Below are 21,042 nucleotides of genomic sequence, written 5' to 3' on the forward strand. Positions count from 1 at the left end.
AGCAGGAAATGGTAAACCAGACTCTGTCTGCCGTGTATGATCATACATTGCTATGCAGATGTGAAGAAAGATTGTTTTATTGCTGCTTTCAATATGCAATACTATCTGGCTTTCCATCCTCTATTTTACTAAGACTTTGGTCCAGTCAGTGTCTAAAGATTCACTGTTGCCCTTTGAGATCTTCCAAGTTATTTTGTGGTGGGAGGAAGGAAAACTACAATGTGTATAAAAATTTCAGAGTGCCAAAGGTAAAGAGGAGGGGAGGCAAGGGTGCCACCAGTACCTCATCCATGGGTAAGGCGGGAACAGATGAGGAAGAAAATGTGTCCCACATTAGAGATAGTCAATAATAACAACAACAGCAACAATAATAATAAAACATCAGTCCTTGCCAGTCTGAGCTGGGGTAAAATCCTTTCCTGACCCCATATCTGGTTATCCATTTGCCTGTGAGCATGTGAACAAGACCCACCAACAAGTACCTGAGAGGTTTTTGAGTACTATTAGGAGGTTCAGTGCACTGCAGTCAATGTTCAGTGCTTCAGAAGAATGTTGAAAAAAAATAGAAACCCACATGCATATGGGAAGGAGGTTGTAAGTTGTAACATAATCAACATCACACTAGGACCTTCAGGCAGAGGTGGGACTAGACATTACAGGACATTAGATGCTGGCAGTTGCTGAGGTGCTGCTTGACCTCTGTTAGTGTGGTGAGCTGAAGGAGCCAACACCCATCACAAAAAGATGATAGAATTTAGTTAACTCCGCTGGCAGGCTACCTTTTCCAACTGTGGCATATTGAGCCAATATAGAAGCAAATGAGAAAGAGCGATACCAGGAAAAGGCATTTGTTGATGATACAATGCCCATGAGTATCAACAGATGCAATTCCACATAACGAAGCATGTGGCTCTAATTTGGCATTTCTTGCCATTGGGAGGAGTTTCTTGTATAACAGATGTCACTTCTAATCCTATATTTCTTTGGTGCCTGTGTCCTGTAAAACTGGGATGCCAACCATAGGAGCAGGCAGAAGGCCATTGCAACAGATGGTCATGAGTTTAAGTCATGTTAGGATACCAGTATTTGCAGAAATTCGAGTGTTGAAACTTAGAATCCTACCCAGAATGTAAGAATGGCAGCCACTAACGTTGTTGGCATATGACATTATTACACTGCTCATGGTCTGAAATTTGAAAGTTATTAAAACACACTTTTTTAAAGCTGCTCTAACATTTGCCTGGCTGCTTACAGCCCCAAGCAGCCGTTCTGACAGTCAGGAGTCCCTTGGTTTGTAAAGGTAAATAGTATCTTTTACTGGACCAACATAGGTCTGTTATTGAAGGTAAACTTCTTTGGTGTGAGGATGAAGTAGTTCATTTTAGTAGGGTTGGAAATCTGGATATCAGTTATGGTCTTATAAGTATTTAAGGGAGATTGTGATGCCTCCATGATGGGGAATGTTGGTACTAAGGCCTGTGATATCCATGGCTGCTAGGGTGATATTCTTGGGGCTTTGGTTTATGTTGTGGAGTGTGTGGAGAAAGTCTATCGTGTCTTGGAGCAAATTTTGTCTTTTGAGTGACGAAGAGAAGAAAGAGCGTCTTCGCAGACAGGCACGCTAACCTAGTGAGGAGGGCTTTAAACTAGGTTCGTTGGGGGATGGAGACCAAAGCCCTGAGGTAAGTGGGGAAGCGGGAGACCAGGAGGAAAAGCAAGTAGGAGGAGGCAACAGGGGAGCTGCTCTCATACGTCCTTAGAAATCAGGGCAATCAAAATGGACACAGCCTGGGAAACAAACAGGAAGAACTGGAAGTCCTTGCACAGTCATGGCACTATGACAGGATTGGAATAACAGACTTGGTGGGAGCTCACATGACTGGAACACTGTCATGGATGGGTACAAACTGTTCAGGAAGGACAGGCAGGGGAGAAGAGCAAGAGGAGTTGAACTTTATGTAAAAGAGCCGTATGATTGCTCAGAGCTCCAGCATGGAACCCCATTCACCCCACATCCAGGCAGCTAAGCAAAGCCTTGGCTGGAATGATATAATTAGGGCTGGTCTTGGTTTGAGCAGGGGGTTGGACTAGATCACTTCCAACCCTACATTTCTGGGATTCTATGATTTCACCATTTTGCACAGTGCAAGCTGAAAGATGAGCAAGAGCAGTGTGAAGATGCCCCACATAGCAAAAGAAGTTTCTGCTATAGATCAAGTGAAGCAGTTTCCTGTAGGACCTCTTCATACAAATAGTGGCAAAACAGCTGAAGAACAGCCTGTGTGCTGCTGTTCAATGGTAACCAGCTCCACGGCAGGCTCCCTCAGCCAATCAGAGGCATGGGAGAGCCTGCCCTGAAAAACACCTGAAATTGTCTCCTGCAAGCCTGCAGGGAGTCTGCTTTTCCCCCCACCAGAGCCTGAATTACTGTGGTCCCTGCTTATGAATCTATCAGGGCTTCCTTGTTTCTGTATCTTGGGGATCACATAGAATATTCCTAGCATGGGAGAATGAGGCAAGTAGATCATTTAGTTTTTCTAAGAGTTGCCAGGGGTGGGGTTTGATGGTATTTTTGAGTTCAAAGCTTAATACCACCGTATGGTCTTCTTTGAGTTACTTGTATTAGGTGGTGTCATAGAATAGTCTGTCATTCCGACTGAGGTAGCCCTCATGATTTAGGATTAGTTATCACCCCCCTTTTGTCTACTGGTTTTATCGCTATTTACTCATTGGATCTTAGCGACTGTGTGCTTTTTCTGTCTGAGAAGAAGAGGTTATGGCAGTAGCTATGTATGTTGAGAATTTCATTGTTGATTTCTTTCCTAAATAGTCAGTGGTGTGGTACCACAAAGTGTGGTTTTGTCTACTAGGGTCTGTACCATTGTTCTTGCAGTTGGGAAGAACACTGGGAAGGTTGCTACTGTTCTTCTTTTGGTTGTGGAAGAATTCTTTTTAAAAATGTTCTAATTCCTTAATATTGTCACATTGTTTCTCTGGGTAGAAGCTTAGTTTATATATGTTGTTAATGTTGGGGTATTAAGTAGTGCACTTCTGGTGGGTGGGCATTTTCCTGGTTCATTTCTGGACTGATGATTTCCATTAGGGGATTCCACTTCTTCTGGTGTTGGATGGCTGCCATCACAGTTTTATTTGGTAGCAGCCTATAGTTTACTACATAATAGTTAAAGGTTTATTCTAGGTTTATTTTTTTTTCCTTCTGTGTACTGGAGAATGTGAAGATTTCTTGTTTCAGTAGACCTCTGTTGGAAGATATTAGGTAAAGGAGATGGTTTCTCTGTTTTTCTAAGTGCTCCTGCATAGTGATTAGCAAAGTTAGTTGTGTGTGCTTGTTACAGAGTTGTGCACTGCAGATCCTCTAGAGGTGATGTTCTTTTTCTTTGTAAGCTTGGGAAGTGGATGTTGCTCTTTAGACTGACTTCTTTTTTCTTCATGTTTTGAATTTTCTGTTTTAAAGTGACAGATGTTGGAATCTTCCACGTTGGAGCAGTGTTGTTGTAGTTCTGCCATGATGGTTTGTGTGGGGAGGTGTTATCCTTTTTGGACTAATAGAGAAGAGACAAGTCTTCAGGTTTTATGTGCCTTGGGATCCCCGGGGTATAGAGATGCCTTGGCCAGGAAATATCTCATATGTTTGAGGTAACTATGATAGTTCTATTGCCCATGAAAACCCATAGATAAGAGGGATCCTGCACCGGCCCACTAGGTTGGCATAATAGTTGTTTGGCAAGCAGACATAACAAAGCTGAAGATCTAGTTCTGAATCTGTGCTCACTTACTCTTCTGCACCACAGAAGCTCAAGTCTTGTAACATCTGCCTAATAGGGTCTAAAATAAAAATATTGCTCTCTGCTAAAGAGAACGCGTTATTTCTTTAGTATATTGGGAAGCAAAGTGCTTACGCTGGTCTGATTCTTCTTCCATTGAGGTTACCAGTAAAATAATAAAGCTTCAATTTACTTCAATGGAAACAGAATTAAGACAACATGGGCTGCAATCTACATGTCGCCCTACATGCTATGTCTCCATATAGCATGCTATGATGATGTAGTGATTATGTGGGTCTACATGTGATCGGCAGCTATGTCACTGAAGCAGCACGTTCCTCCATTTTAATTCTCCGCTACGACAACGTAGTGGCAAAATCTGTGCATTGCATGCATGGCGCAGTACGGGTAGTTACTGTGCCGTGCTTTAGTACTTCCAAAGATACGTAGCAATATCACTGTATGGCGATGTGTATGGAGTACTTTTAAATAAGTCACACTTTATTAATAATTCATATTAAGTAGCAATGATTGAACTTGATTGAAAAATAATCTAGGATAAGATTTCTTGCATTGGTAATTTTGATACAACTGGTATTTTCTCTCTAAATATACTTTCGGACAATATGAATATATCATTCTTATAACATTGCAACATTTTACAGTCAATCAGAGCTCTCAAATGTCATACAGGTGCACATGAATATCAGACTATAATGACCATGTTTATGAGTATTTTACCATATCTATCCAAGTCTAACACAACTCTGAATTTAAGATGACCCCCCACTAATTAGATTATATATATAGAAAAATCACAAATTGCTTACAATTTTCCATGTATAGATTCTAACTATCAGGAGGTCATCTTAAGTTCATCCCTTTACTGCTGCAACAGGGAGGTATGTGAGGGAGCAGGTGGCTAGGTGTGGGGGCAGGCAGTCCTCTTGCTCCCCCCAGCTTATCCACCATGCAGCCTGCCCCCCTCCCCACATAGTGCCTGGGCCTGTGTCCCTGCTGCCTGCCCTCCTGCCTCCCTTTGCAGCCTCTGCTGCCTCTGCCCCTTTCTGCAGCCTCTGTCTCCCCTGCTCCCCACAGCTTCTGCTCCTTTCCACAGCCTCTGTGCCCTGCCCTCCCCCTAGTTACTTACTGTCAGGCATTGCTCTAGCTCTGTCTCCATTCCTTTCCAGGCATGTAGCACATGGAAGTCCTGGCCTCTGCCTGAGCGTTCATTAGCATCCTGGGACCGGAGCTGCTGCCGTGGCCGGGGCTGGAGCTTCCATGTGCTCTGTGCCTGGGAGGGAGTGGAGCCATGCCTGACAGTAAGCAGCAGGGCGAGGGTGGGGGAGAGAGGAAAGGGCAGAGGTTGTTGAGGGAAGGCAGGGAGTCAGAGGCTACACAAGGCAGAAGGGGCAGGCGACTTCTGCAGCTTGGACTCTGGACCCAACTCACACTCGGGGCCTGAGTTTGAGCCATAGCAACCACCTACCCTCCTGTCCCTTTTACTCAAATCCAATACAAGGGCTTTTTTCCCCGTTATGTTGAATGGAGAAAAAAACCTTGTCTTGGATTTGAGTAAATACAGTATATACTTTCACAACAGATTATTGATTTCAGCACCTATACAATATGCAAGTCAGTACACTTTCATCTACTCTGTCTGAAATCCTTATACATATGCCCCCAAATATGTATAGTAACTACTCTTCTTTCTTCTCAGTTAAAAAAAATAAATTCCCACCATCCATTCCCAGTGCTTTTTTATTCATACTACATCATACTTCACCACGGTAATAACAACTTGAGGGTGCTCCCTGTCACTTTGACCATAAGGCACACATTAAGCAAAGCAAGTTTTTCAAAAGTGACTAGTCATTTTGAGTGCCTCAAGGTTTTCAGCTGCTCAGTTTGAGATATTGCAAAGAGGCCAGAGGTGAATTCTTAGTACCTTTTAAAAACCAGGCCCATTTAAAAAAATGCATGTGCATTCTGTAAAGGATGCCATTTGAATTTTAAAACTCTCCTGACAAGTGTTATGACTGACCAGTAAAGTATTAGGTTGCTTTTAGGAATGCGGGATGTGGCTTTGATTTGCCAGTTATGTAAAGAAGCTCAGATGAACTGCACAGTATAAGTCAAGCAGCTATACAATCAGCAAGTTTTATGCAAATCTGCCACCAAGGCACATAGACATTTTACTTTGTAATAAAATCTTCGCCTTGATCAGTGAAGTCTGTAATATTTCACAAGTTAAAATTAAATGCATTATATAACCCAAGTTGCTGTGCAGCCAGCAAGTAGGCAAATCTTCCATGAGTATACATAGAAATTTCACTATTTCTCTGTGACCAGTGAAGTTTGTATCATTTCAGTAGTGGTAGCATGTGGCTCAACTCAGGTGTAAAATTAATCTATCAAAAACTGTGTCTACAGAAATATGCCATTTAATTGGTAAGGTGATCTCAATAAAATATAGTATCAGTGCAAGATGGTGCTTTAGCACAAGCTGCATTTTTGCTGCCAGATATGTAAAGAGGACATTGGTGATGGACCCCAGCCAAAAAAAATTGAAATTGAATTTCAAGAATTAATTTCCCTCAGAAACTTTTGTGGGTATAGATCAGGAAGCTTAGACTCAAACCTCTTGTATAGAGCTGTATTGATTAATATCTGTCTGCTTCTACCACTCTTATCACTGTAGTACCTGACTGCTGTAGAAAGGCTACTACAGTCCTGCATGAGGACTGTTGGTTGGTGCAGACACTGAGGTCCATCCACCTAAACTGTCTTACAGCAGGGATCAGCAACGTATGGCCTGTAGGCTGAATCTGGTCCATGGGGTCAATGGATCCATCCCACATTACTGGAGGACTTCAACAGTGTTTTGGCAGCAAGGGACTACATTGGAGCTATGGGGCTAGAAGCTGCATCTGCATGTTCCACAGGTTGCAGTATGGGCACAGTTCCCAGGTGTCTGGCCCCAGCGTAGGCATGGGCAAAGTCCCCCACCAGTAGAAGCCACCAAAGCCCGGCATGAATTGGACCAGAACCAGGCTGGTTTTGCCCACAGCTCCCAAAGGCCACTTATCTTACAAGATTAGATCCATAAGAAAATTGTTTCTCCTTGTCTCTCTTTGTAGGTCAATATCTTTCATGTTGGGAAAGCCAAAGGTTATACATCTAGTCACGTAGAATATAAATGTTTACCTTTCTACCACCGATTTCTGTTCTTGTGTCGCACTTCACTTACTTAGAACCTTACCAAACTTTTCTGAATAACTTATAATGTATTTTGTGAATGAGGGTGGGACAACTCAGGTTCTTACGTGTTCAGTGCCCATAAGTGGGGTCAGATTTTCAAAAATAAGTTGACTCCCTTTAAAAAGGTCAGGTTTTCCAGGGTATTCAATATCCCAGTAACATCATACGCTGAGAAGTTTTTGAAAATGTAGTGACTTATTTTGGTGCCTAAACAGAAAAGCAATTCTTATGAAAGACAGGCTTCAGTTTTCTGTGTCAAGCTCTTTGTAAAATTCTGGCCTATCAGTATTATAAAAATACACACTACAGCAATTAAATTATGCCAAACCATTGATACAATATGCCAGTTTAATCTGACAAAAATAATATGCCTCAAAGTCAAATGACATACTGTAGCAACAAGATTATTTTTAGGTCAACTAGTTAAGTTGAAAATGCTATAAATATTAATCCTATACTCCTCCCTGTATGCACGGACCTTATCCTGGATTGAAGAGAAATCACCAGTACTCTCCTACAATTAGTAGGCTTGGTGCATTATGAGATTCCTACCTTTCTGTGGGATACCAAGTATAGCAAAAAAACAAAACATTGAATTAGTTGGATTGATTCTCTGCCACAGTATGGTAACTTAGTAACAGTATAGGAATGCCTGTCTACTAGTATGTGCTGACATCATGAAGCTTGATCAATAATATGGTTTCAGTTCAAATGGTAAAATATGCAACTGTAAAAGGAGTTGTATGGATCAATAATTAAGCTGTGTGACATTATTGCCCAAGTATGCAATGCTGAACTTCAAAATACTGCTAAATCAGTGAAATATGAAAATTAACTGCTAGGTTATGCAGCTTATCATTAATATATACAAACTGATGGCCAAATTATATGGTAAAAATCAGAAGTAAAGAAGACAGTGTAATGATTAGAGTGTTAAGAAATGTTCAAAGCTAATGAAATGTTTGTTTTAAATGTCACTTGATTATTCACAGTGGTGTAGGGATTTTCCTGATCAGACGATTACCCAGAGCACTAGTTTTCTCCTGTAAGATACAGTATTGCCCTTAATTTTTAAATATTATTTTGTTTCCAGGATTTGCATTTACTGGGTAAAACGTATTGCTCCCAGTGTCAGCTTTTGTTGATATCTGACATTGTCTAAATGGTCTGAGTCATGCTGTTTGAGTGCATTTCTCCATAGACGCTGTTTGACAATTTTTCCTTGTGAAGTAGGCTCAAAAGGATATTGTGTTTATGGGGCATGAAAACTTTAGGCATAGATTCCATTGGTAAAAAGGTCTAAATCTTCCAATGCTAACCACCATTTTTATTCCAGTTAATTACCTGCAGGTGCCAGGGACCAGTTTAGGTCCCCTAGGGCCACACTGAGTAACCTGCAGCACAGAAGCCATAAGTGGCTTGGACAACTTCTGACTGTGGCATATGGCAAGTTGGGGAAAAGGAGGCAGCATGGTGGCAGGCAGCAGAAAACAGATCATCAGATCAGGAAGGGAGCACAGGGAAGAAAGCAGAAGAGTAGCTTGGTCAGGGAGCAGAAAGCTGAGCAACAGATTGGGCAAGGGAAAGGAACTGGAGTGGCACTCAGGGAGGGTTTAGTGCTAATTTGTGATATGCCAGCAAAAAAGGGTGGCCCTTGCTGTCTTAGGTTATGGGCATACATTAATTTGTAGTGCTTCAATAATAGAGTGCTGTAGAGGTATGCACACATGCAAAACTCTCTGGCTGGAGCACTACAAAGTTGCTTCTAAGGTTCCTGGCAGACATTACACTGAAGACCTGAGTATACTATTTATGGTGTGATTAAGAGCAACCCTGTCCCATGTTCAGGAAATTGTTAGCTCAACAAAATAGGAAACCAGCTACAAAAATATTTCACAAAATAAGTATAACATTTCTGGGCTCTTTTCTACTGCACCTTAAATTGAATGTGTCAGCAGGGTCCCAGCAAGGCTCCCCAAGAACCTTCTGTGGCTGGGTATGCTGTCAGGGGGCTAGCTGTTCTCCCTACCACCCTCTTTGGTTGGGGATAAATGTAGAGTAGAGTACTGTGGGATGCTATGGGGCCTGTAGCTCTATGTATAACTGTCCACATATTGTATGTAGTGCTATAAAACCTATCACTACTGAGAATTTCCTCTTTGAAACAGGAACATTTTTGTGGCTGATCTGCCATTTTTGTAGCACTACAAATAATGTCAACATGTGGATGCTCATTTGTAGAGCTATAAGGGTGTTTGCAACACCACAAATGTAACACGTCCATAGCCTTAGTCATCTACCTGTGTGGATCTGCAAATGGATTTAAATGACCTAGCCTGTACCCAGGTACAAACACAGGTGCATGAATGTACCTGCTACGATTTTTGCCAGCAAAACAGTGAGCCCTTAAAACATAGTCTGGTAAAAATCATTACTGTTTATTGTTATATGGTAGGCTGCTTGTAACTACTAGATGTGCTTACATTGTCCTTAAGATTGGCATCAAGTGGTCTCCGAAGATCTTTAATACAGAAAGGTCTTTGCTACAGTTGTGGATGTATGTGCAAGCTACACCGCACATTCATGGTGCAAGTACATTACCAATGTTCCCAGCCTGAATACAGCTGCAGTACGTGACTAACAATTCCAAATTCACTGCCAAACAGTTAATGCTTGACCTGCTGTGGAGAGCTGGAAACTCGCTTCTGTTTAAGAAGCTTCACGTATCAGCTCATGAGACACTGAGCTATAGAATCAGCCTGGCTCTTTGTGTCCTTGTATCTTTTCATGTTTTATTTATCAGTAAAACAAAAAGTTCAAACTATCACTGGAGACAGGCTTTCTTGACAAGTCTTGCCCAAGTTCTCTGGTAGAATCTTTACTACACTAAGAAATGTTGATAGCGAAAATGGTTGCTATGTTACAGTTGACTCACGATTGGCCAGTTTCGCATGAAAAATACTGTGTTAGTTTTGAAGGCCTGCATTGCTTACAGTTCCAGAAATTAACTCTATTAATTCTTGTACCTCTAGCAAAATAGTGACATTTCTTTGAGGTTAAACAGAAGAATTCTTGAAAACCCCAGACTTTTTTGGGTTTAGAATCAGATGGAACATGGTATTTTACATAGTTTTACTTTTATTTTGTAAGAAATTAATTAGGACTGCCAAACAATGAAAACATTTAATAGCATGATTAAAAAAAATAGTTTTGATTAATTGTGATTTTAATTGCACAGCTAAAAACTCAAAATTATGCACAGAAAATTGCAAAATTATGCAAAATTATCTAGGTACTTTGGTTGTGGGTGGAGGTGAAATTTGTGAAGGTGCTAGGTGCTGTGGAGGGGGATGTGGGGTTTGGAGCCCGGGGGGAGGGGAAGGGAGGGGGGCATCCCTGCATGCCCTGGCAGGATGCGGGGTACTGTGGGTCAAGAGTGAGGGGCAGCAGCAGGGCTGGGGGGCTGTGGCTTGGGAGTGAAGGGCGGGCAGACACACACATACACATGCATGCACACACACATATACAGCTCCCAGCAGGTAAGTCTGTGGAGGGGGAGGTGAAGAGGGAGAGGGAAGGGCAGGAGGAACAGATTGAGGCCACAGTGGTGAGGGAGGGAGTGAGGTGGATGGGGCCCTGGGGCAGGGTGGGTCATGAGACAGAGCTGCGGGGCATGGGGGAGGGCGTGGCTCCCAACCGCTGCACACACCCCTGGGGGAGGCATGCAAGGCACGTGCCCCCCCCAATTGCACGGAGTGGAGGTAGGCTACCCACTGCAGGCTGGGGCTTTGCACCCTGCTGTCTTTGTCCTGGGAGCCACATGCTAGCTGAGCCACGTCCCATGCCTGCACGGCTCCCAGGGCAAAGGCAGCAGGACACAGAGCCCCAGCCCGCAGCAGGCAGCCTGCCTCCACCACATGCACAAGTCCAAGGGGCACATGCCCCCCATGCCTCCCTGGGGGTGCATACAGCAGCAGGGAGCTGCCACCCACACCTCTGTGCCCCTGGACAAGCTGCCGTCCGTCCCATGACTCACCCTGGCCCCAGGGCCCCATTCACCCCAGGGCCTGCCTCTGGCCCTGCCCCAGTCCCTCCCTTGCCATGGGACCCTCAATCTGCACCCCGCAACCCTTCCCTCTCCCCCTGCCCTTCCCCCTCCACAGACTTACCAGTGTGGCACTTCTCAGCATGCAGGCTGTGGCTGCTTGTGTGAGTCCGTGTCTGCGTGCACACACTCCCTCCTCCTGCTGCAGCTATCCAGAGCCTGCGCCTGGGCTGCCCTGCGGTCCTCTGCACTGCCACTGCTGCCCCACTGGGTGGCCTGGCAGTGGCAGAGTGAAGCCCAGGCACAGGCTCCAAAACCACGATTAACATGTTAAAAAAATTAATGCAAGAACCAATTAATGTGTTAATCACGTGTGTTAACTGTGATTAGTTGACAGCCCTAAAATTAATAAAAAAGGAACTTCTGGTATATAACAAAAATTCTCATTGCTTGTGTAGGCAATCAGAAATCAAATTAGTTTGCTAACTGTACTACCACATTACCAATAGAAGACTGAAGTGCAGAGACAGATAGTGAATCTGTGTATTTAGCTGGAAATCCATGGGATTTTGGTCCTGATTTCATTTGAAGGGTGGGGAAGGGATACTTTTGACTCCCTAAATGGCTCATGAGATTATAGAAAACTGTTTGTCTTCCATGTGTTTTTCCATAGAAAGGGAATTAGAATTTCTTAGGTATCAGTGACTTGTAGGAAGGAGTTGATATAAATACAGCTAGAGACTGTTGGCCCCAGCAGTCTTCTGGTACGTAGACTCTTCCTGAAAGGCATGTCTGGTGTTCTAATATGCAATTAAAGATACCACTTTATTTATTTATTTATTTACTGAGGAGTGACCAAAAGATATACTGGGTGCTTCACAACAGAAATCAGAATCTCAGTTTTATACCTGGAAGAACAACTGAGGGCAAAAATAGTCAAGAGGGATGGGGGAAAACAGAGGTTATACTACTGTGCTCATATGGACTGTGTTCTTCATTCACTGAACATCTTGGTGTTTCTTTATACCAAGGAATATCCAGATTTGAAGAGCAAATACTATTGAGTCACTCACTGTAGGCAGCAAGTGAAAGCTCCATCTCATGATTGACTGAACATTGTCATTGATAAGTCAGCAATTTTCAGTAATTTTCCTGAGAGACGAATAAGTAACTGAATGGAATTAAAATAGAAGTATTATTTTCCTCTGAGGAGGTGAGGAATGAGGTTTTTCTCACTTTTCATTTAATCTGTGCTTTAGAATATTGGAACTGTGTGCATGAGTGCACAGCAAGTTGGACCACTAGTCCTTCTGCTTTAAGTGACTGTAGCAATGGAGGCCTGACTTTGCTTCAGTGTTGTCAGTAGGAGTGGCACTGGGAATGTACACATTTACATATAGTTATTAAGGAGGGGTACATCTTGATGTACTCACACTTCATGCGAGATGCCTGGGAGAACTGCAAGATGAGGTGGATTGTCTTAAATTTAGCATTAGCCTTGGTTTGGCATCTCTTGTATTCATAAACATTGATATTTGACCTAATGTTCTTTCAACCTTTCCATATCTTACAAAAAGATGAATAGGAAATATTATTTTGAAAACACTCTTTCTGAAAGGATTGTTCCTTTTTTCTTCTGTTATCTATGCACAGGATATGTGATAGGATGTGTCCACTGGCATTCAGCACATCCTGGGTATTTGCAAATACTTGATCTATGATCAGGTCGCATTTTAGCTTGCCATTCAGCTGATAATCATTCTTTAATTACTGGACTGCTTCTGCTGTGTTTCAAAGGGCAAGGGTATTTGTTGCCAACTGCACTTCATACTAAAAAACTTGAAAAGATTCTTTTTTGTAATGCAAGATATCTCTCAAAAGAGATTATATAACTTCCCTTGACACCTCGTACTTCAAACAGAAGAACTGCTTCCTTGCTGGAAGCTAGCCAGATTGCTAAAATGAAATGTTCTCTGTATAATAAATTTTACCTAAGAGAATAAAAGATAGGCATATGAGGCTTCAATATAGAGACATTTGAACTGTATTTTTCTGTAAATAATAAGCAATATTTCCTCTTGAAGGCAACTACTCCTATAATTTGAACTTTAAACAAATAGCTAAAATCCCTTTTTTCCTTGACTGTAAGTATGCTGTCCATAGTAGCTAAGTGAGCACATTTCAAAGAACAGTAAATAATTTGAGCAGCATGTAGCTAATGAATTTAAATGAGCACATGCTCTATAAAATATCCCTAGCATCCAAGAAAGATTTTAACAGGCAGCATTGCAATACAGATTACACAGATAGGACCAGGGGTTTTTTGCTGGTGTAACTCTACTGAAAGCAGTGGAGGTTTGTTAGTACAGAATTCAGTGTATAATCTTTTAAAGCCCATGATAAATTCTGGTAATTCTGAAACAAAACAACCATATAATGTTTCAGGGAGTATTCTGTGCAGAGCAGTGTTAGAATGATACATGCTTGTGGTTTTCTGCTTCCACTCAGAGCACAGTAAATTGTTTGAATTTTTCATATAGCTTATTATTTGAGTAAAGGTCAAATGTAGTTGTAGAAACCCATGTAGACTTTATGCACAATGCTTTACATTAAGACCTGCACGCAAGCTGCCTTAAAGAGACAGCAGCCTGCAAGGCTCTTTAACCAGAAAAGGTGCTTTTCTTTTTAAAGCTTTCACCTTAATATAAAAGACTCTTAGATTTTCAGAAAGAAAGGCAAAAAATGCCTCCCTTCAGATGCATGGTTAAGAAGCTTAACTCTTTAAAAAAACCCTGAAGAGTTTGCCGTGCCAGTTATTTTAATAATGTTATCATTTCCCTGCAGGCAGTGCCTAAATAGCATTGTATTTCTATCTCTTTAAAATAATGAAAATAAAAATCACAGTCTTTCTGTGGAATTCTATATACTTCTCGACACTCTCTGTGCTCATTTTTCAAGCAAAATCTTCATCCTCCTGCATCTGTTTAAGTCCAAACATGCTGTAATCTCTCACTCCACTTTGGTTTTCTGTTTAATAGATAAGAAGACACATCAACTTGGCTTTTTTATATGTAGGGAGAAATTGATTTCCTTATATCTGCAAGGAGCATAGGATAGGATAATTTTTTAGGTGGCAAATTCAGAAAAGCAAGTGAAGATATAAAGGGTTTTGAAAAAGGTCAGCATAAAATAGAAACCTTGGAAACCTTAGATTTAGCATGAGAACAGGATTGAAATAGATGTGCTGATTAAGGCAGATTTTTTCTTTTCATATTATTCACATTTTTGTATATCTGATCAGAAGAATTGATCGCAATAAACTATTACTGGGTCAGGGAGCTCATGTCTTGCCCGACAGTCAGATCCTACAAACACTGATTACTAGGTGTTGTGGTTACTACCAGGATAATTCCTACAACAGTAATAAAAACTCAAGGTGAGATTCTTAAAGATACCTGAGGTGTTGTAATGACTGGAAGATAAAGCCTGGACCCCTATGGCCCCCTATGGCAAGGATGCAAGGAAATGGAGTCTGGCAACTATGTTTTCTATGTAGTAAATAAGGAGAGCTAAGCACTTCCAAACAGCACATTGAGCAGAGAGCTGTCTACACACAGTCAATAGGAAATGCTGAGCCAGGTGTGTATCTGAGTTCCTGCCTCTCTCTGGAGTTCAGATTCATCCTCTTAGGATAAATGTCTATATGTGTAAGGCTCACTCTTAAAATCCTATGGAAGGGGGAGGCTACTTCTGCCCAGATTTCGGATAGGAATCTAGGTTAGAGAACTCACCCTGCAAGGCTGAGAACTGGTCTCTAGGTCTTCTTCAGCTTCCTTTGAGTGCCATAATCATCAAGCTATAGAAGAGTCTGTGTGAGGGCTAGATCCCTGGACATCCAGCATAATTCTGAGAGTGATGACCAGAACCCAGGTCTCCCCAGTCTTAGATGTTGGTCTGAACTAGTGGTGGCCATACTTTTGGCCCAGCAGGCCATGCTGAGATCAGGCTCTTCACCACCCTACAGCACTGGGATTCGGCTCTGTACCACCCTTCACACCCAAATCATCATGCAAGGCTATACTGTCTGGTTTGTAGGGTAACCCATGTATCTGGAAATTTGGCAGCAGAGCAGTGCCACAGTCCCCTGCCATCAAATTGTTGGACCTGTGGGGAGCACGGTGGGCTGAACGACAGCAGCAGGAGCCTGACCTAGACTGTGGCCTGGGGGTTGGTCACTCCTGGTTTGAACCATTTCAGGCTGAGGAGGGACTAGTGCCCAGGGCTTCCCTTTTTCTGGGCAAGTGCTCTAACAATTAGAGATGAGCAGCCACACCACAACTGCCTCACCTCTCCCTGTATTTTTTAAATAAAGTGATTATAGCTGCTTTGCTTCGTGCTTGATTCAACGCTACTGATGTGAGGTCATGGTACGCAAGGCGCACCCAACCAGTCAGGACCCTTGGGAGACCCAGGCAGAATTTATGCACTGCTTTTCCTCATATCTAAATCATGACAGGCAGGTGGCACCCACTGCTCAGAGTGGGGCATTTCTGTGCATGGATGAGACTGTAAATTAATTAATGTAGGCACCTAATCCACTTTGGAGCAGGGATCTCCTGCTTTTTCTGATTTAAACATCTAAAATTAAATAAATACCATTTCAGGTGCCTCGTGTGCCTCTCTCAATCTTGCCTTAATTCTTAAGTGTTATCAGATTCAGGCCAGATCAGCAGCTAAGACTTAGGTGGGAAAAGTTTGATATCAGAGTGGGTTATTGGGAGCTCCCAGTTGCACTAGGAAAAAATCTGTGTAATGGAGCCCAACTGAGTTAGGGGGAAATATGCTTTTATTAGAGATTATAATTGCAAACATGAATTTAGTGCAGAGACTATAGTTTGCATACATTTTTTATGAGCTTATAATTAGTGCAGTTTTGACCTCCTGCAGGTTCAAGCTTTGGAAATGAAGAGCAAGCTACTCCTAAGGCAGCTGCGCCATCTAAAGACATCCCCAAGGGGACCAGTAGAGCTACACTGCAGGGATTGAGCAGCACAGCAACTCCCCGCAGGAGTTTACTTCCAGCGCCAAAAACTGCCACAGCACCTGCTGGTAAGTTTTTCAAGTCTGCATTCAAGAGTAACCATCTGCATTAGTCAAGTAACTTACAAATATTATTGCCACGCTGCTGTATTGCTTACACAGTTAATTTTCATGTGATCCTTGGGCACATTACCAAAACAGATCTGATTTTGATTCTGTTTGCCATGGTCTGTTTGAAGCACAGGCAAAGACCCAGGTCTATGTTCATTTTGCAAACTATTAAGAATGTCTGGAGTTCAAGGCATTTAGTGCTCCTGGCTGTCCATGTCATGGCTTTTGTGTGTATATTGAGTCCCAGAAAACAGACTTCTGAAAGCATGACATTAGTTTAGAGGGTCCTTTTAGAAGAGAATACATTGTTAGAGCTACTTTCAAGGTTGACAGCACTGCATTCCAAGCTCAGGAAATAACAGCATTTTCACCTGAAGAAGAGAAAGGAGACAAGCAAATGAGGTAATAAAGAACTGGTTTCAAATCCTTATCTAAACTGTCTTTCAAATCCGTGAAGACATGTCTTCAAACATGCCTAAAATAATCCCTGTTATCCTGTAGACCAGTGGTTCTCAACTTTGTTAGACTCAAAGCACCCCTGAAAAATGCCAGCTCTTACCTCTCTCGCTCACTTTTTGGACTATGGAAAAATAATAAAGCAATTCTTCTATTGCAAAGAACTCAGAAAGACCACAGCAGGTCAGAATATTTTTGTCATTATGGATTCCTATTTGAAATTTCTGTGAATATCTTATGACGCTTGTGTAGGTGCTTGCACACCTAACAGTGCTATTGTGCAGCACCCCATGGCACCCTTAAAAGGGTCTCATGGCACTCCAGGGGTCTGTGAAACCCTGACTGAGAGTCACTGCTGCAGATCAAAGTACTCATAGTCCTCTGTCTAAAGGAGTATTTGTTAAAAAGAGCTGACTCCTCTAAGTCATGCTGCCCCCCTCTTCTGCCTTGCATTCAAATATTTTCTGTGATTGGTAAGGCTTGTGTGTTTTTATGCCTGTAAAGCACCTAGCACATCACAGGTTCATTTTCAAATCAGTGATGATGAATGTACTAGCCTCAGTCCAGAAGAATTTCATTAGTGGAAAGCAAATAGGCAGAGTCTCAAAGCCTTTATTTGAATTTTTTAGAGTCCTTGTGCAAGCAGTGTGTATTCTTAAAGTTAATTTCCCTTAAATGTGAAAGTCAATTAAATTTTTAATCATGAATCAAAACACTTGAAGAAGGAATTAGCCACCACTTTAAAAACAATAAGGAAAAGACTTAAGTGTCTCTACTGAAGTCTTGGCTGTGATGGAGCATCAACTTGCCAATCCATGAGTTACAGTGAAATTTAAACTGCTTCTGTTTTTTCTAAACTTGAAAGCTTTAATATGGTTATATAATAAATTGATAAGAATTGCTTTAGGTACATGCAGTCATGTTACTGGAATATTATTAACTGGGATCAGGTCTTATGATTAATTTCCAAGATTGAGAACAGGACTTTCTCAATCTGCTGACAGGCAGAGGCAGGCAGAGACCTGCTGAAAGTAATGGGAATTCTAAACCAAAATAACATCTTTAAAATCTGACCCTAAAAGAAGATAGAAACCTTGAAAGTGAGGGGGAGGAAGTATATTTTCACAAGAAACATTTTCACTTGCTTGCAGTTGGTTTTTATTTTACTTAACTCATTGCTTATTTATTTTTTTCACACTAAGTTGCAATAGACAAAACTATTTTTAGATGAACGCTTCTTTTCTCATGTTTCTTTAAATAGCTCAGCGCACAGACTGACTTGAAATCCCTTTCTCTGAGGAGTTCTTCTTGCTCATGAGACAGTGGGTATGGCCACATGTGACACTAACATTGGTTTAAACCAGAAATGGACAAATGTACACTTGTTAAATCAGTTTAAAAGGTGCTTTAGAGCTAGGGATAGAAGCTACACATAAACCAGTATAAGTGATTGGAAATCTATTCAAACCTGTACCATAACAGAAGTGCAGTGCACATAAACTGCTTCAAATATAGCTGAACCTAGTTTACAATAAGCCTGGTCAGATATAGTATCACATTTGACTGATTTAGGTTAAATCAGTCTATAGAACTTCTGCCCCAGTTCCCCTCCTGACTCAAGTTACCTCACAGTCCCCCAACATCCCAGGGTGCACTGGGCCCTTTGCTGTGCTGTCTGCTCCAGTAGAACAGGACCGGCCCCTCCTGCAGCTGTCACAGAGTTGAGGTAGTAAGGCCTCTGCTCCCTAGCCTGCATCCTGCCTCTGCCTGTCAGCTGGTGGAATGGGGGACAGGGGAGCCCCGGGCCCCCCAATCTGGGTCTCCACAGTGCAGGGGAGGAAACTCCCTAAACCCAGCAAGCCCCTGAGCTGGAAAAGCCCCAGCCCTATCTTCTTATTAGCCACCGGCCTCTCTGACAGGTGGGGGAGGGAGGAATGCACCCCCACAGCACTGGTCCCCACAGCAGGGGTCTTCATGGCACCAGGAGGAGCCCCTGCAGGGGAGACTTTTCTGCTTCCTGCAGCACAGTGAGCCAGGCTGATAGCCCCAACCCCATGCCCTCACCAGCTTGACAGCCTGTCTGAGAGATGGGGGCAAAAAGGGGTGGGGGAATGCAGCCCCAGCCTGGCACCAGTCCCCTCCCAGCAAGGGTCTGCACATTGTTGGGGGGGTGGGAGAAGAGGAAGCTCACACAGAGGGGCTTTCCCCCCACTTACAGTCCAGTGAGCTGGACTGGGAATGCCCCAGCTCTGCACCCTCGCCAGCTGCTAGCCTCTCAGAGCTGGAGGGCTGGGGACAGTGGAAGGAAACACTCCCTGCCCTGGCCTGGTACTTCCCCTCTCCCCCCAGAAGGGGTCTGCATGGCATGGTAAGGGAAGCCCCAATGGGGGAGCTTTTCTCCTGCCCACAGCCTAGCAAGCTGGTCTGGGAAAGCCTACACCATGCTCCTTTGTCAGCTGCTGGCCCTTTGCAGGGCTGGGGTAAGGTCATATTGGGCTGTGAGCAAGGAAAAAGCTCCCCTACAGGGGCTTCACCCTCTGGCGTGCAGTCCCCTGCTGGGGGGTGGGGCTGGTGCTGGCCTTGAGGTGCATTCTCCCTGCCCCCTGCTTCTCGGGGAGGCTGGTGGCTGGCAAGGGCTCAGGGCTGGGGCTTTCCAGCAGCCAAGCAGGCATGGACTGCCATTTGGCTGGGGTCAGCAGCCTTTGGCAGTGTCTGTCTGTCTGGCATGAACACCCCCAGGCTCTTGGCTTGGGCCAGTGCAGGGTTCTGCCTACTTTGGCCACCAGAACGCTGAATGTCAGTTCAGTTTGCTATCAGTCCAATCTACGCAGCTTAGAAAATCCTGCAAAGATTGAATCAACTCTGCCTTGGGCTTTTTGAGCCTCTGTACTTAGCCTAAAGGTTCAAATGTCTACCTAGAAATCAAGTCCTCCTTTGAACCGGTACACTGTGCACCAGGGTCACTGTTACCTGTGCAAGCCAAGTGTTCTGTGACACCAGTCTTGTTGGGCCTTCAGGCATCACACGCTGCTTCATTTCTAAGCCACCCTCCAACCTTTACTGCAACTGGCCACTCTATGGCAAGAATCCTACTTCCTCCTTTTTTTTCTTTTCCCCTTTGTTGGCACATTTTATCAATGAGCTTCCTTGCACTGCTTATTCCATAAAAGCTCTTTCTAACAACAGCTGTGTCCTTACCCCTTAGTCAACCAGGCCCCTCTTCATGCATCCCCCGCCCCTGGGATCCCAAAAATATGGGCCCAGGCATTCTCTTCCCTCCTCCCACTCCTCCACCAGACACCCCAAATCAGGCAAGCACACTACAGCGCTTGGTTAAGTGCAGGGTACTGAACTTTATTGAATTTGTGTTTGGGTGAAATGAGAAAGCAGAAAAGTGTCAGCACCCCCAGCCACAGGTTACCTACCCCCTGGAACCTCTAAAGCATGGGTGCAAGCACTTCCATCACAATTCACTCTCTGCCAGGCATGCTGGGCTGGTTTCTCACTCCCACTTTGTGGTGTCAGAGCCATGGCACTTCAGGTCCTAAAAGGTGACTGTTCTACCTGGCATGCTAGAGTACTGGGCTAGACATTTTTAAATCTGCAGGTCCAGAAGCCCTCCACCCAAGGGTGTTGAGGGAGCTGGCAGGGGTCATCGCGGAGCCCTTGGCCTGGCTGTATGAGCATTCGTGGTCATCTGGCCAGGTGCCGGGGGATTGGAAACTGACTAATGTGGTCCCAATTTTCAAGAAAGGGAGGAAGGAGGACCCAAGTAACTATAGGCCCATAAGGCTCACCTGGGTGCTTGGGAAGATCGTGGAGAGAATCATCAAGGAGCACATCTGTGGGGGTCCTGCAGGGGAGATCATGCTCAGGGGCAATCAGCATGGGTTCATCAAAGGCAGGTCCTGCCCGACCAACCTGATTGCCTTTTATGACCAAGTAACTAAATCCTTGGATGATGGTGTCACCATGGACAAAGTCTTTCTGGACTTTAAGAAGGCCTTTGACACTGTGTCTCACCACATTCTCATTAATAAATTAAGCGACTGCGGCATTGATGCCTGCACAGTTGGATAGGTAAAAAATTGGCTGATGGGGCACACCCAGAAAGTAGTGATGGACAGGTTGTACTCAACCTGGTGAGATGTGAGCAGTGGTGTACCCCAGGGCTCAGTCCTCAGGCCCACACTGTTTAACATCTTCATCAGCGACTTGGACCAGGGGGTGGAAAGCACATTGTCCAAGTTTGCTGATGACACTAATATGTGGGGTGAGCTGGGCACACTTGAAGGGAGAATGAGGTTGCAAATAGATTTAGACAGACTACAAAAGTGGGCAGAT

The 21,042-nt window shown here is 43.6% G+C and overlaps 1 protein-coding gene across 1 annotated transcript in view; it reads left to right on the forward strand.

Moving 5' to 3' along the window:
• Positions 1–21,042, forward strand: part of MTUS2 (microtubule associated scaffold protein 2) — a 489,087-nt gene that overhangs the window by 331,266 nt on the left and 136,779 nt on the right. The window contains exon 5 of the mRNA XM_025208710.1: positions 16,039–16,200. Coding sequence (XP_025064495.1) covers positions 16,039–16,200 — 162 coding nt within the window. The remainder of the gene's footprint in view (positions 1–16,038; positions 16,201–21,042) is intronic.

Source organism: Alligator sinensis, unplaced genomic scaffold (assembly GCF_000455745.1).
Source record: "Alligator sinensis unplaced genomic scaffold, ASM45574v1 scaffold84_2, whole genome shotgun sequence".
Classification (NCBI taxonomy): domain Eukaryota; kingdom Metazoa; phylum Chordata; order Crocodylia; family Alligatoridae; genus Alligator; species Alligator sinensis.